We start from the raw sequence: 16,676 nt of genomic DNA, 5'->3' as shown, positions 1-16,676 counted from the left end.
ATTCCGCTGTTGCCAGTAAGGAGCCTCTGAGTTCTCCCTGTGATTTCACGGGTTTCCTCCTGGTTCTTCAGTATCCTCCCATATTCTAAAAATGCATGTGTAAGGGTTAGCAAGTTGTGGGCATGCTTTGTTGGTGCTGGAAGTCTGGTGATGCTTGCGGGCTGCCCCCAGCACATCCTTGGACTGTGTTGGTTGCTGGCACAAACGACACATTTCACTTCATGTTTCGGTATTCTGATGTACATGTCACAAATAAAGCTAATTTTTTAAATCTTGAGTAACACATACAAAATGCTATGGGAACTCAGCAGGTCAGGCAGCATCTACGGAGAGGAATAAAGAGTCAATGTGATGAAAGGTCTCAGCCTGAAACATTGACTGTTTATTCCTCTCCATAGATCCTGCCTGATCTGAGTAATTTCTCCAGCGTTTTGTGTGCATTACTCTGGATTTCCAGCATCTGCAGAATATGTTATCTTTAAAAATCTTTTAAAAAATGGCACTTTCTTCCAGAAAGATGGCTTGTCCGGCTGCAGCAGCCTCTCCGGGGCCAGCCAAAAATATTTTTCTCCTTTTTAAATGTCTTTCTTATGATTGCAAGACACTGTTGGACGTTAAGAACTTCAAGTACTGCAGGTCTACCCCATCGTCAAGTTGCACGTTAGTGGAGGAGCTGGGCTTGGTGCAGATTGCATCGGTGCCTGCTACAGAAAGATGTTGGAGTCAGTGTGTGAAGGCAGGGTGCAACCTGACAGTGGGGTGATTGTCTTGAACATTTTTCTTGTGATCACAAAACCCTGTTGGATATTGGTAACTTAGAAGACTGCGAGTCCAGTTCCCTACACAACTCCCTTGTCCATTCGTCCCCCCCATCCCTCCCCACTGATCTCCCTCCTGGCACTTATCCGTGTAAGCGGAACAAGTGCTACACATGCCCTTACACTTCCTCCCTTACCACCATTCAGGGCTCCAAACAGTCCTTCCAGGTGAGGCATCACTTCACCTGTGAGTCGACTGGGGTGATATACTGCGTCCGGTGCTCCCGATGTGGCCTTTTATATATTGGTGAGACCCGACGCAGACTGGGAGACCGCTTTGCTGAACATCTACGCTCTGTCCGCCAGAGAAAGCAGGATCTCCCAGTGGCCACACATTTTAATTCCACATCCCATTCCCATTCTGACATGTCTATCCACGGCCTCCTCTACTGTAAAGATGAAGCCACACTCAGGTTGGAGGAACAACACCTTATATTCCGTCTGGGTAGGCTCCAACCTGATGGCATGAACATTGACTTCTCTAACTTCCGCTAGGCCCCACCTCCCCCTCGTACCCCAGCTGTTACTCATTTTTATGCACACATTCTTTCTCTCACTCTCCTTTTTCTCCCTCTGTCCCTCTGAATATACCTCTTGCCCATCCTCTGGGTCACCCCCCCCGTCTTTCTCCCTAGGCCTCCTGTCCCATGATCCTCTCGTATCCCCTTTTGCCTATCACCTGTCCAGCTCTCGGCTCTATCCCTCCCCCCCTGTCTTCTCCTATCATTTTGCATCTCCCCCTCCCCCTCCAGCTTTCAAATCCCTTACTCACTCTTCCTTCAGTTAGTCCTGACGAAGGGTCTCGGCCTGAAACGTCGACTGCGCCTCTTCCTATAGATGCTGCTTGGCCTGCTGCGTTCACCAGCAACTTTGATGTATGTTGCTTGAATTTCCAGCATCTGCAGAATTCCTGTTGTTTGCGAGTCCAGTTCACTGGTTTGTTGGAGAGAATGGTGGTGGGGAAGCTCGGTTGTAGCGAGGGCAAAGCATCATGCCTTCGTGTTGCCTGTTGCAGCTGCCAGGAGTGGAGACGCAGGAGGAAGTGTGGTACGGCATCTATGCTGGATTGGGGGCTGGCCCCTTCTGTTGGTGCTGCTCTCCTGTGCTTGCACGGTGGAAGACAAATCAGATCGCACTCGTGCATGCATTCGTTTAGAGACTGCTGAGGGCCTGTTCTTGCTGACAACATTCATGCTCCATCAGTTTATAGGATATCTCACTGAGGGAGTTGGGCTGTGTTATATATATTTGTGCTACTGTATGTTTACCACTATCTTATATGCACTTGTGCTGTGCATGACATTTGGTTCTGTGTTATGTACCTTGGCCCCAGAGGAACACTGTTTCATTTGGCTGTATTCATGGGTATTCATGTATGGAATTAAACTTGAGAGCTTGAACCTTGAAACTTGATCCTGGTCAGTGTAGGTTCCACTGAGCCGAGGCTAACTCTGACTGTAACTTCAATACAGGAAGGAGGTTGTTGAATTCAAAGCGCGTTGAAGAGAGGGCACATCCTCACTTGATACTTCCACCATCTCCTGCTGCATTCCCTGCCCCTACTTCACCTGGTGTTACAGGGGCTGACATATTCCCTTTCACACAAACAAGCTCAGTTTGGAAAGATGAAATATGTAATAGTGTGGCTTGCTGCTCTGCTGTTTTTCACATTGTGAACATTGTGTGAACACTTCACACGCCTACTACTGCACTTCATCTGAAATCCTGGTGTGAACGCACACTTCCATGGCAACAAGATGCTATGCCCGGGATCATCAATAAAAGCAGCCAGATAAAAAATGAATAGCTTAACTATTCACTGCTCTGTTCAGTGTCCTACCTTAAAGGTAAATGATTCGTTAAAGGTGGGGTTCAGAGTCTTGCGATGAACTTTGGTCTCAAATTTTTTCTTCTTATCTGGCAGGAGGTAGACTTTCACATAGGGGTCAGATGTTCCACCAATGTCCAAGGCAGCTAACTCAGCTGCCTGGATAATCCCGACAATGAGCTGAAATCACACATAACAAACCATTAGCAGTCAGGAAGGGACCAGAGAGTTCCTTAGTAACATAGCCTGCCTTGGTCAAGCAGCCCAGACATTTCCTACCAAGGTCGTCCTTGGGTGGAACCTTCGGTTGTATACGGAATGGGGAAATACAATGGCTGGTTTTGGGCCTGTACTTTCATTTGGACTGTAGTGGCCAGACAGGGATGACAGAGAGAACTGGGGAACCATGTCCAACCTCCTTCTGATAGTGGACTATGGTTTGGTTGTGGTTCTCCTCCAATTCTCATCAATCATGAGATATAGGAGCAGGAGATATCTTCTCAGTCCCTCAAACCTATATTGCTGTTTAGTATGATCATGGGAATGAGATTTTGGCCTCAGCTCCCTTTCCCCATTTCTTCCATGAACATAGATTGCCCTACTGACCAAACCCTCATCAACCTTGGCCTGGTGTTGGCTCAGCCAGTGTTTGGAGAATGATGGCCACATGTTAGATCACTTCAGGGGAAATTCATTTTTCAGGGCACAGCACCATGACCTTTCCAAAGGGTCAGAGTTATCTTTCAGAAAGTTAAACTTCTAACCAATATTCCTTCCTTTTGAATTTAGGGCCTTGTGGAGAGTGAACACAGTACTATCCCAGGCTCAGCCCACACACAGTGGGGTTTAGGACTGGGAAATGGATTTCAGCCAGCCTCACAAGAGGCTGGGTAGGAACAGGCATCACTTGCTCCCAGTGGGTGGCCATCACCTTTTGTGAGGCTTGATACCTTGAATGTTTCTCTGTTTTGCTTTCCAGATCTTAGGAGATCCAATGGATGAAGGACAAAGGAGGATACGAGGTAAGCAATTCCCCTATCTGTAGTGTGTGTGTGTGTGTGTGTGTGTGTGTGTGTGTGTGAGAGAGAGAGAAAGAGAGAGAGTGTGTGTGTTTTGTTCTACAGTGGCCCTCTCTCTCGATCACCCTCAGACCCAATGGGATCCCGATCTGTGGGGCTGGTGAAGAACCAGCAGGCAACCAGTTCCTAGCAACACTCAGTTTGCTGATTTTAAAGAGTGTAACACCATAGCTCTGTGGTGTGGACCCCACCATCCCACAATGCATGGGCTCTGCATCCATACCTTCTGTGAAGTAATGGGTCACCAAATCTCAAGGACAAAGCTGCTCAAGTTTACTTGGCGGTGAGGCTGCTGAAAGCAGCCAAGATGGCCAGATGGTCTCCTCCAGAAAACTTCAACATGACCCCTCCATGACTGGGAACTTGCTGCCTGCATCACCACATCTGCTGAGTTCATGGCCCTGGAGGGTCAAAGAACTCAAGCTGTGGTGGTCTCGCACATGGCCAGGATTGACATTGTTCTCCTGTTACAGTGTGAGTTTGCCAGGTGTTTGTGCACAGAACCGAGGAACAGCTTTAGGGATGAAGGGATCTTATGAGTATAAAATATAGCTGTTGATAGCTCACAGAGAGACTCACTCCAGAAACGGCAGCTATGCTACTGCATTAAACCAAGGCACCGACCTGACCGCTCTGAAAGTCGTAATCCAGGGAATACTGCAACTTCCCGAGCTTCTCCTCCTCCTTCTTCTCATCTCCAAGTAAACTTGGATCCAGATCCTCCACATCTGGCTGCACCTTAAATCACAAAGCAGAAAGCAGATTAAAATTCAGGCAGAGTCTGTCCATGCATCGGCCAGAAGATACCAAAGCCTGAAAGCACAGAACACTAGGCTCAAGGACACCTTCTGCTCTTGCTGCTATCAAATTCTTTAACGACTCCCTGGTATGATAGGATGACTCAACCTCATTTGACTTTGCACCTTATTGTCCACTTGCACTGCACTTTCACTGTAACTGTAACACTTTATTCTGCACTCTGTTAGTTTTCTCTCTTTAATGTCAATGGACCATTGGTATGATTTGATTTATATGGACAATATGCAAGATGTGTTGTTGACTGTACCTCGGTACATGTGACAATAATAAACCAATTTACCAGTTTACCACTTTGACCCTCTCCTACAGTGGATAAACGGTCACGACCAGTAGTGAATTTTAAAAATTTATTTTATTTAGAGATACAGTATGGTATCAGGCCCTTACAGTCCAACAAGCCTGCGCCGCTCACTAACACCCATGTGACTAATTAGCCTACTAAACGTTATGGCTTTGGAATGTGGGAGGAAACAGGAGCACCCGGAGGAAACCCACATGGTCATGGGGAGAATGTAAAAGCTCCTTAAGGACAGCAGTGGAATTGAATTGCGTAGACCGCCATGGTACCATTCTTCCTAAAGCATAGTGTCCTTTCACACAAGAGGGAGGTGCCAGAGACAGACGAGGTGAGGATAACAGAAGGATGAGAAACATACCCAGCATCTGAGGCTCTATTATCTTTACTAACTTCAAAATATCATTGGCTGTCCACTTGAAGTTTCGATTGAGTTTAACACTGCCACTGGGAATGATGATTGATCTTGCGAGTGAGGAATTCAAATATATGCAATTTACAATGATCAAAATCCATAATCTGATAAGTCAATTCTGTATAAAAATAGCAGTTTTCTGTACAGACTTCAGCACAGTGTGGGTGACAGGGGCCACACTGTTCTCCTTGTGCACAAGTAAAATAAAAAGAATGCTTGAGTTGTAAGAGTGCGTGTGTTCTGGGTCCAGTTACTTTCGTTATTGTATTCACTTTGTTACTGGTGCTGGCAGTTACTTCGACAATAGCACTCTGCCCCACCACTGTGATCTGTCATTGCCTAGTTCCTTACTAAAGCATTAATTTTCATATGGGGGAGTTTGACAGTGTGGGCAGTGTGAAGATAATGCAGAGAAGGCTCACCAGGCTGATTCCTGGGATGAATGCTTTGCCTTGTGAGAACAATGGAAAGTGGGATCTCACTGAAACATGTTAGTTATTGAAACAGCTTCGCCTGTTGGGGAGTCTGGAGCTCACAGGCACACTTTCAGAATAAAGGGGTCACTTATTAAAGATATTGAGGAGCAAATTCCTGTCTCTCTGCATCCCACAGATCTGTGACGGCTGCTTCTTTGAATACTTAAAGGTGAGAAAAATAGATTTTTGGGCTATAGGAGACTGAAATGTTATGAAAGATAGGGGAGCTGTAACCACAATGAGAACTGCTATGATCTTGCTGAAAGACAATGCAGATTCGAGGGGTAATGCAGCGTATGTCTGTCCTGGTGGGGAAAACTTTGGTCTATTCTAGATTACACCTTCAGGATGGAAATGACCACTGCAGCATCAGAATACATTTCCTCAAATGACCTAAGAGAAAAGGTCTTCATTTACGAAGGCATTCACCAACTGGCAGAGGAAAGTTGGCAGAGGTTTTAGTGGAAGGTTTTAATAGATAAAGAGAGGCTTCCAATGACAGAGAGTCGTTAACTAGCAGAGATGTTAAGCGGGTGGCAAAAGTAGAGTTGTGACAAAATCCTTTTACTTGAAGCCAAGAATAGCAGCAGAAATTCAGCCTTTATCTTGGGATTGTGATCTCTAGTTCTCGACACTTCAGCCAGGGGGAACATAATCCTGCTTCAAGCCACATTAGGTTTAATATCTTTCACTGGGATCTCGTTTTACATAAGAATGCTCAGTCCCTATAAAATACAGTATTATGGCCGATTTTACTTAATAACTGTTTAAATGCAATGGGGTAAAGGTCCTTTGAAAGTTTAAATATACTGGATCTACTGGCTCCCCCTGGGCTATTCTAGTATATTGTTGGCGGCACAGTATGCACTACAGTGCCAGTGACAAGGGTTCAGTTCCCGCCATTGACTGCAAGGTGTTGGTGTTTTCTTCCCATGACCGCGTGTGTTTTCTCAGAGTGCTCTGCTTTCCTCCCACATTCCAAAGGCATACAGGTTAGGGTTAGTAAGTTGTGGCGTATTATGTTGGTGGCGGAAGGAAGGCTACACCTGCGTGTTGCCCCCATCACATTCTTGGACTGTGTTGGTCGTTGACGCAATGTGATAGATAAAACTAATCCTTAATCTTCATCTTTATTCTGTCAATTACAACTGTTTCTTTTTGTTTCATCTGCTCCATATTTCCAGATGATTATATTTCAGGTTTCAAGCATTTACATATGACACTTTTAGCTACAATGTTTAGTGTCGTCCAAGGATTCTCTGTAGTCTGGGTAAATTCATGCACTAAAGTCTGACTTTTTTTAATTTATCCATTTATGGGATGTGGACGTTGCCAGCTAAGCCAGCATTTATTGCCCATCCCTATTTTTTTAAGAGTCGACCACAGTGCTGTGGGTCTGAAGTCACATACAGGCCAGACCAGGTTAGGACAGTAGGATTCCTCCCTAAAGGACATTAGTGAACCAGATGGGTTTTTATGACAATCGGCATGGCTTCATGGTCATCAGATTTTTTTTTATTAAATTCAGATTCAATCTGTGCTTGTGGGATTTGCTCTCATGTCTCTAGTGTATAATTGGGTCTCTGGATTACTGATCCAGTGGTGATTACCACTACGCCAAATCTGAATGATAGTTACAAGATAAGGGGATGGTTCTTTTTAAGAATGGGCATGTTGGAAATGCTTCTCCTAGAGGTGTGGGATCTCTGGCAAGAGTTGTGGGGGACACATCACCAGAGGTACTGCAGATACGTTAAAAAAAAGCGAGCTGGCAGAGAGAAGGAAATGAAGCCTGTGGCAAATCAGCCTTCATTGAAGTGAATGGTGGGGTCGCCTCGAGGGCCTGACTGCCCTCTACCTGCAACACCTCAGAATGCTGGAGGAATTCAGTAGGTCAGGCAGCATCTATGGAGAGGAATAAATATTCGACATTTTGGGCCGAGTCACTTCGTCTGGACTGGAGCCTTTGCTAGTCTGTTGGGAAAGTCAAAGGCGTGAGTCCGCTGGAGGATGAAGACGGCCTGTCCTGGGGTTAGAGGACTGTGTATGTGGTGGCGTGGGTGGGTGCGAAATATCAACTGTCTGTTTATTTCCACAGATGTTGCCTGACCTGCTGAGTTCCTCCAGCATTTTGTGTGTGTTTCTTTGGATTTCCAGCATCTGCAGATTTCCTTGTGTTTATGATTTGCTGTTGTTGTTTTGTCCCTTGTGTTCTAGGTTGTTCTGTGAGCATCACAGGCATACTATGTTGGCACTGGAATGTGTGGCGACACTTGCGGGCTGCTCCCAACACACCCTTGGACTGTGTTGGTTGACAACGCAAAGAGCACGTTTCGCTGTATGTTTTGATGTACACATGATAAGTAAATCTGAATCTGCAGATCTGGAGAGGAAGGGTGAAGAAGCCTCCTTCCTGCTCCACGGTCCGTGTCCTTCTGACGGATCTGCCAGACTGCCTCTCACTCACCTTGTCGATGTAGCTCTTCCCCAGATCCTTCACCTCCTTCATGTTGATCTGAGCCTTGCCCTTGTCCTTTCCCTTCTTCTGTTTTTTCTTCTTGGAGAAGCATTTCTTACAGATGCAGAAGCAGCAACAGAGCAGGAGCAGACAGGCTACGATTATGATGGCAGCCAGGGCCCAGGGTGGTACTGAGCAAAGAGCATGGAACATAATCAGTCCATCATAATTCAAAACAATGAGACAACAGCAACTCTATCAGGGTGGATAAAACATACACATCTCAGCACAGGCTTAAATTCAATCTTGTACCTCTTCTTATGAACAACAGTTCATGTTAAACCATTCCCAATGCTAAAGCCTATAGCTGAATTGCTGCCTCTGTGTTTATTGTGTATCAGTAAAATTAATCTTCTTTTCTTTCCTTACAACTCTGTCTCAACACTTCTTGCTCCTCTGAAGAAGTTATTGGACATGTACGTTCATGGACTGCAACCACTCTACCCAGTCCAGGTGACAGATTGAACGAGAGATTGCTGGTTACTCATTGATGTGTCACTGGAAGATAAGAACGTATCTGCCTCATCATGAAGTCTGGTTCCCTTTCACTGCACCTTCTCACCCGATATAGTCACTGCTGGCCTGGCTGGCCAACATTTATCCCACCCGCTGCAACACCCCCCTCCCCCCCCAACACATACACACACACACAAAACACACACACCCACCAACCAACCAACATAAAGGAAAGAACATACAACAAGCACACAACATTACAGCACAGTAATGTTTAGCCCACAATGAGGTGCCGTCCTTTTAACCCACTCCAATCTAACCCTCCATTTTTCTATCGCCCACATACCTATCTAAGAGATTATAGATGTCCCTAATGTACCTGCTTCTACCACCCACCCCGGCAAAGCTTTCCATGCACCATCTCTCTGTGTGTAAAAAAAAACCTACATCTGAAATGCACCCTCTACTTTCCTCCAGTAACCTTCAAATTATGCCCTCTTCTCTGGAGAAAAGAAGTCTCTCTATCTATGCCTCTATTTATCTTGTACACCTCTATCAAGTTACCTCTCATCCTCTTCCACTCAAAAGAGAAAATCCCTAGCTTACTCAACTTATTCTTGTTATACATGCTCTAATCCAGGCAGCATCCTGGTAAATCCCCTCTGCATCCTCTGTAAAGCTTTCACATCCTTCCTAGAATGAGGCAACCAGAACCGAACACAATACTCCAAATGCGGTCTAACCAGGCTTTTATAGAAATGCAATATTATCTCATCTCAGCGATCTAGCAGTTCAATGGCCTCTCCCACTTGCAACAACTGTGTGAAGAGAATTCTCACAGCTTTCTCCATAATCTCAAGTGATAGTTCTAAACTGAATCTCTCTCATAAGGGTCAAATGAAGAGTCATCACAAAGAATGATCTAATTGCTTAACAACCATTAATATCAAACACGTACACCAGACTTCATTGTCTTTATTGTAATTTAACCTGCGCAGATTTGAATTTAGAATTAGCAAGATGCAGTGCAGTGTAGGGAATTGTATGGTCATGCACATTGGTAGAAGGAATACAGGCATAGAGTATTTTCTAAACAGAGAGCAAGTTCAGAGATCAGAGGTGCAAAGAGACTTGGGAGTCCTCATGCAGGACTCCCTCAAGGTTAACTTGCAGGTTTAGTCAGTGGTAAGGAAGGCAAATGCAATTTTAGCATTCATTTCAAGAGGACTAGGAGTTTTCAAAAGGAACGTAAATACTTTTGAAGCCTTATAATTTGTGACATCCAGGATATTTAACCTTTGGTAGGCTAATGGTCTTGCTACCAGATGTAAAATTAAATGTTTGAATGTTAATCTGTTTCTCAGTGGCCTTTTGTTTTCTCAGTATCCCAGACAGGAGAACTGTAGGACCTAGATATGGAATCTCAACCATAGTTCGTCATTCATAATATAGAAAGATACATCAGAAGGACATAACTTTAGGCAGGTTTTAACACCAACTTGTAGATATCCTGGGATATTCCATTAAAGTAACTGGATTCTTCATTATAGCTACTCTTAAAATATTTTGATAGTTTGTTGAAATACTGTGTAGTTTGTCCAGGCAAGTAAGTGCCATTACAAAAAAGGCATGATAGCACCTCTGCTTTCTTAGAAGTTTGCAGAGATTTGGCACGTTATTTAAAACTTTGACAAACCTCTATGGACATACGGTGGAGAGTATACTGACTCATTGCATCATGGTCTAGTATGGAAATCAAAATACCCTTGAATGGAACAGCAATCAATACAGCCCAGTGCATCACAGGTAAAGCCCACTCACAGCCTGATGTGATTGACTTCTGTCTCAGGAAAGCAGCATCCATCATCAAGGATGCCCACCATCCAGGCCATGCCACTTCTTGCTGTTGCCAGCAGGAAGGAGGTACAGGAGCCTTCACTCGCACATCACCAGGTTCAGGAACAGGTATTACTCTTCAACCAGGAGGCATTAAACTAGTGTGGATAACTTCACTCACCTCAACCATAAATTAATTCCACAACCTATGGACTCACTTTCAAGGACTCATGTTCTCAATATTTATTACTTATTTATTTATCATTATTTTGTTTTTGCTTTATTGTATTTGCATTACTTATTGTCTTTTGCACATTGGTTGTTTGTCCATCTTTGTCTTGTACAGTTTTTCATTGCTTCTATTGTTGTTTCTTTGTATTTACTGTGAATGCCCTCCAGGAAATGAATCTCAGGGTAGTATATGGTGACATATATGTACACGTTTGTACTTTGATATAAATTTACCTTGAACTTTGAGCATCATGTACCACAGTTATTGGTTCACTAACTTTCACTGTTCCCATGGCAACCAGAAATGGCAGGGCAGTAAATGCAAACCCTCTGACAACACCCACGGTTCATGAAGAAAACAAAATTAACTTTGGAGGCGATGCAGAGGAGGTTCACCTGGTTGTTTCCAGAGGTGAGGGGGTTAGACTATGAGGAGAGATTGAGCCGCCTGGGACTGTACTTGCTGCAATTCAGAAGGATGAGAGGAGATCTTATAGAAACGTATAAAATTATGAGAGGGATAGATAAGATAGAGGCAGGAAACTGGTAGATGAGACTGGAACTAGGGGATATAGCCTCAAGATTCAGGAGAGTAACTTTAGGATGGAGATGAGGAGGAACTGCTTTTCCCAGAGAGTGGTGAATCTGTGGAATTATCTGCCCAGTGAAGCAGTGGAGGCTATCTCAGTAAATATATTTAAGACAAGGTTAAATAGATTTTTGCATAGTAGGGGAATTAAGGGTTATGGGGAAAAGGCAGGAAGATGGAGCTGAGTTTACGGACAGATCAGCCATGATCTTATTGAATGGCAGAGCAGGCTCGACGGGCCAGATGACCGACTCCTGTTCCTATTTCTTATGCTCTTATGTTTCACTCTACACCTGACAATAATGAATCCGTTTACCAATTTACAGCCAGTTCAAACTTACTTTCTACTTAATAGATCATTGCTAGGAGAGCCAGCATTTATTACCTGTGTCTAACTGTTCCCATGACGAAAGAGTTAACCACGTTGGTGGTTTTGGAATCACATACAGCCCAGATAAAGTAAAGGTGGCCAAAAGCATTTGAAGAACCAAATAGTTTTCACCAATAAGCCAATAATTCCTTGTTTGCCATAACTGAAAGTAGCTTCTTAAGTTTTAGTAAAGTACTAAAATTTAACTTCCCCACACCAGATCCAGACTTGCGTTTCTGAAGCAGTGTTATATATTTCCCTATACCAGTACGGTAGTCCCGTGACTACATCCCTGCAGCTCAGACTGCATTTCACGATTCTCATATCCTGGAATCACTGCAACCTCATTAAACTTCCTCACCAGAATACTTTTCAACTAAGCCCCTAGTAATTATTTTCCATGTTCTACTTACATTTTCTTGCATGCACTGAAAAGAGAAAAAAAAGAATAAGAAGCAGTTGAGGAACAGAAAACGGTGACAGACAAAGCAAAACAAACGGATATATTGTACAATCTTAAGTTTCTGATACACATCCTTATACTGTAGGAAGCATTGTCCAGAATTACCATTGAGCGGCTGAGGAAGATATCAAATCGGATTTTCTGATTAACACTTCCATTAAAGAGGTCCCTGAGTTACCAGGTTTGTGTGTAAAGTTAATCCCATAAGTTCTATGAAAAGGCAATGGACAGTTTGGTTAAACAACACAAAGAAAATAAGGTAACAGCCAAATATGGAACAAGGCTATCTGACATGGAAAATTAGATACAGAAAGCAGTGAAGTCAACCAGACTTGCGTTAACACTGAAATATCCCACATCTCTAATGTAACTTCACTCTAGCACTGAGATGTTCCACATCCTTTACTGATATTCCACAACCCTCACTGTAATCTCCTCTCCATTTTGTCACTTTCAGTACTGTAATAATCACCAATACACCTTATACGATACAATTGCCAATGCATGTACTACGTGTACAGAATGTTGGCTTATTGATTAATTTCATGTTATAAATAGACAAAAGAGCCTGTGTTCAAGAAATGGAGATATGAGGGATGGAAAATGCTGGAATTTGGAGCAAAAAAAAACAATACAGTGGAGGAACTCAAAGTCAGGCAGCATCTGTGGAAGGAGATGGACAGACAATGTCCTGGGTCCAGAAACATCTGTGGAGGGAGATGGACAGACAATGTCCTGGGTCCAGAAACATTTGTGGAGGGAGATGGACAGACAATGTCCTGGATCCAGAAACATCTCTAGAGTGGGAAAGGACAGTCAGTGTTCTGGGTCAAGAAACATTTGTGGAGGGGGAATGGGCAGTTAATGCTTTGGGTCAAGAAACATCTGTGGAAGGAGATGGACAGTCAATGTTCTGGGTTGAGAAACATCTGTGGAGGGAGACAGACTGTCAATATTTGGGTCAAGAAACATCTGTGGAGGGAGATGGACCATCAATGCTTTAGGTCAAGAAACATCTATGGAGGGAGATGGACCGTCAATGTTCTGGTCCAGGAAATATCTGTTGAGGGAGATGGATAGTAAATGCTTTGGGTCAACATTTTGTGTGTTTTGCTCTGGAATTCCGACATCTGCAGAATCTCTTGTGTTCACCACACTATATCACTTTGTTTAATATGAATAATTCATTTCTAATTCTCTTTCGTTTAATCAGACAAGCCTGTTCTTTATAAACCTCAACTCCTCTGGGATATCCTCATCCCTCACTAGGTGTGATGGAGATTATATCCTTCATAAAACACCAATACTTCACTTGGGCATGGTGAAAGATTGAAGATCCTGAGAGATCTTGACAGTCTGGATGTGAAGAGAATGTTTCCTCCTGTGGGACTATCTAGACTTGGGAGACATTGTTTGAAGTTAATGAATTACCCATTGAAAGTAGTTGTGAGTCTTTGCAACCCTCTTTCTCAAAGGACCATGGAAACAGGGTTTGAAAATATTTAGGAAGAAGTCAGATTCTTGATAAGGGGGTGGTGGTTGAAAGATCTGGGCTCAGGTGACAATGCCGACTTGAGCTTACAGTCAGATCAGCCTTGAACTTATTGGATGGTGGAGAGGCTGGAGAGGGGAGTGGGCTGCTCATTTGCATGAGGTCAGATGATTTCTCCAGAATTCCCTCTGGTCCAAGAATCAGGTGGTTGCTGAAGGGACTTACTTGGTATTTTGCTGAGTTCATTCATGAATTTGTTCTTCATGTGTGAGAACACATCCTGCTTGCTGGGCGTCTCAGTGACGTTGTGACCTGGCTGTGGTTCTGGAGTGGTCACCGTGGAGTCCAGCACCGCTTCCCTCCGTGCAGCGTTCATTGTCAGTCCTCAGATGGGCAGTTGGATGTAGCCCCGGGAGATGGTGGGATAAATAAGTGATCCAATTAGCCAGCAAGTTTCTGGAAAGAAAACACAGAATGTGTCCTGAACTAAACATACTGAAGTGCAACAATAAATTAACAAGTATGAAACCCCAGAGAAAAGAATGCAATAATTATCTCCAAATAATTGGCTTCTGTGTAATAAACATTTTCTAATCTCAACTGTAATTGTTTCTGCCATTATCATATAGTATTTGTTTTATCGTAATGATCATAGAAGCAATCAATGACAATTTACTAGATTATAATAATTCATGGTCTTTAAACCACATCAGCCCCCCCCCACCTCCAAGAGATCACCTTGGAATCTAGTCCTCTAACAGACACTCCTCTCCTATTGCAGGTCCTAGCAGTCTGTTGAGGAAGTCGACAACGATAGTCTGCTGGAGGCTGGAGGCTTGTCCTGTGGAATTAGAGGTCTGTGTATGTGCGTGGGTTGGGAGATAAGGGGCTAAATTTGCTGTTGTTGTTTCGTTACCTATTGTGCTCTGCCGAACTTGGTGGCCACGCTATGCTGCCGCCAGATTGCACAGCGACACTTGTGGGCTGTCAATGTAAACGGCACCTTTCACTCTATGTTTCGGTGCACATGTGATAAATAAATCAATCTGAATCTGAATTGGCTGACATATGTGTAACCAGATGACTGTTGAATATTATTTTTTATTGTTAAAGTACTTATGTATTCACCCTGGCAGCGATAAAATAGCTGCCTGTGCCTTTAAGAGAAAATGGTGATTATGCACATGCGGAGTTGAAAGAAGAGTTACAGTGTTCTAGGTTGAACATCGAGTGCGAGGTGTACTGGTCGTATGGTGATGAAAGATTTTCGTGAGTAAAGTATTGGTGTTGGATAGCGTGGTTGTGCGAAGTTCCTTACTGGCCTAGTAAGTTAGCTTTTCTAGTAATTTAACTACGAGGCAATATATTGTAAAAGTTTTAAAAAATTTTTATTTTTGTTTTACTTTATTGTTTCATGACTGATCGTGATGTAGTGGAGTAATGTGACTGTATTAACCTCTGTTCACATAGCGTGAGTGAGGAGAATTTGTTTCCGGGTCGAGCCTATACGTGTTTGGAAGTTAAGCACTTGTGTGCCAAACATTGCCAGTACCGTATTGGTTTTGTATATTTTGTTTTATTTATTCTCATACTGTTTGCGTAACTAGTTGATACACAAGTATGTGGACCAAAATTAAGCTGAGATTGTAACAGCAGGACACGTCAAAGTTGCTGGTGAACGCAGCAGGCCAGGCAGCATCTGTAGAGATGCAGTCGACGTTTCAGGCCGAGACCCTTCGTCAGGACTAACTGAAGGAAGAGTGAGTAAGGGATTTGAAAGTTGGAGGGGGAGGGGGAGATCCAAAATGATAGGAGAAGACAGGAGGGGGAGGGATAGAGCCAAGAGCTGGACAGGTGATAGGCAAAAGGGGATACGAGAGGATCATGGGACAGGAGGTCCGGGAAGAAAGACAAGGGGGGGGGACCCAGAGGATGGGCAAGGGGTATATTCAGAGGGGCAGAGGGAGAAAAAGGAGAGTGAGAGAAAGAATGTGTGCATAAAAATAAGTAACAGATGGGGTATGAGGGGGAGGTGGGGCCTTAGCGGAAGTTAGAGAAGTCAATGTTCATGCCATCAGGTTGGAGGCTACCCAGACGGAATATAAGGTGTTGTTCCTCCAACCTGAGTGTGGCTTCATCTTTACAGTAGAGGAGGCTGTGGATAGACATGTCAGAATGGGAATGGGATGTGGAATTAAAATGTATGGCCACTGGGAGATCCCGCTTTTTCTGGCGGACAGAGCGTAGATGTTCAGCAAAGCGGTCTCCCAGTCTGCGTCGGGTCTCGCCAATATATAAAAGGCCACATCGGGAGCACGATATATAAAAGGCCACATCGGGAGCACAATATATAAAAGGCCACATCGGGAGCACTCAGGTTGGAGGAACAACACCTTATATTCCACCTGGGTAGCCTCCAACCTGATGGCATGAACATCGACTTCTCTAACTTCCGCTAAGGCCCCACCTCCCCCTCGTACCCCATCTGTTACTTATTTTTATGCACACATTCTTTCTCTCACTCTCCTTTTTCTTCCTCTGTCCCTCTGAATATACCCCCTGGCCATCCTCTGGGTCTCTCCCCCCCCCTTGTCTTTCTTCCCGGACCTCCTGTCCCATGATCCTCTCGTATCCCCTTTTGCCTATCACCTGTCCAGCTCTTGGCTCTATCCCTCCCCGTCCTGTCTTCTCCTATCATTTTGGATCTCCCCCTCCCCCTCCAACTTTCAAATCCCTTACTCACTCTTCCTTCAGTTAGTCCTGATGAAGGGTCTCGGCCTGAAACGTTGACTGCACCTCTTCCTACAGATGCTGCCTGGCCTGCTGCATTCACCAGCAATTTTGATGTGTGTTGCTTGAATTTCCAGCATCTGCAGTATTCCTGTTGTTTTCGTAACAGCAGGAACTGTGTTTTTTAAAAATTCATTTTGTTGGTTTTTTTTGATGCCCTCTTTCTACATTAAAACATCTAAAGTAGATAAAGGAATTAAA

At 44.1% G+C, this 16,676-nt stretch overlaps 2 protein-coding genes across 10 annotated transcripts in view; one reads left to right on the top strand and one right to left on the bottom strand.

The window, feature by feature from the left end:
* Positions 1 to 16,676, top strand: part of LOC134353936 (uncharacterized) — a 431,517-nt gene that overhangs the window by 127,030 nt on the left and 287,811 nt on the right. For all 6 annotated transcript variants that reach the window (XM_063062506.1, XM_063062507.1, XM_063062505.1 and 3 more), the window contains 2 exons: positions 3,626 to 3,668; positions 14,467 to 14,540. In XM_063062506.1, coding sequence (XP_062918576.1) covers positions 3,626 to 3,668; positions 14,467 to 14,540 — 117 coding nt within the window. The remainder of the gene's footprint in view (positions 1 to 3,625; positions 3,669 to 14,466; positions 14,541 to 16,676) is intronic.
* Positions 1 to 16,676, bottom strand: part of LOC134353935 (synaptotagmin-1-like) — a 142,918-nt gene that overhangs the window by 26,203 nt on the left and 100,039 nt on the right. For all 4 annotated transcript variants that reach the window (XM_063062497.1, XM_063062501.1, XM_063062500.1 and 1 more), the window contains exons 2-5: positions 13,911 to 14,141; positions 8,198 to 8,379; positions 4,350 to 4,463; positions 2,659 to 2,826 (exon numbers count right to left, since the gene is read on the bottom strand). In XM_063062497.1, the coding sequence (XP_062918567.1) occupies positions 2,659 to 2,826; positions 4,350 to 4,463; positions 8,198 to 8,379; positions 13,911 to 14,061 (615 nt within the window). In that variant the 5' untranslated portion in view covers positions 14,062 to 14,141. The remainder of the gene's footprint in view (positions 1 to 2,658; positions 2,827 to 4,349; positions 4,464 to 8,197; positions 8,380 to 13,910; positions 14,142 to 16,676) is intronic.

This window comes from Mobula hypostoma, chromosome 11 (genome assembly GCF_963921235.1).
Source record: "Mobula hypostoma chromosome 11, sMobHyp1.1, whole genome shotgun sequence".
Taxonomy (NCBI): domain Eukaryota; kingdom Metazoa; phylum Chordata; class Chondrichthyes; order Myliobatiformes; family Myliobatidae; genus Mobula; species Mobula hypostoma.
Note: the sequence above shows the minus strand (reverse complement) of the source record. Positions and strands in the feature narration are given on the sequence as shown.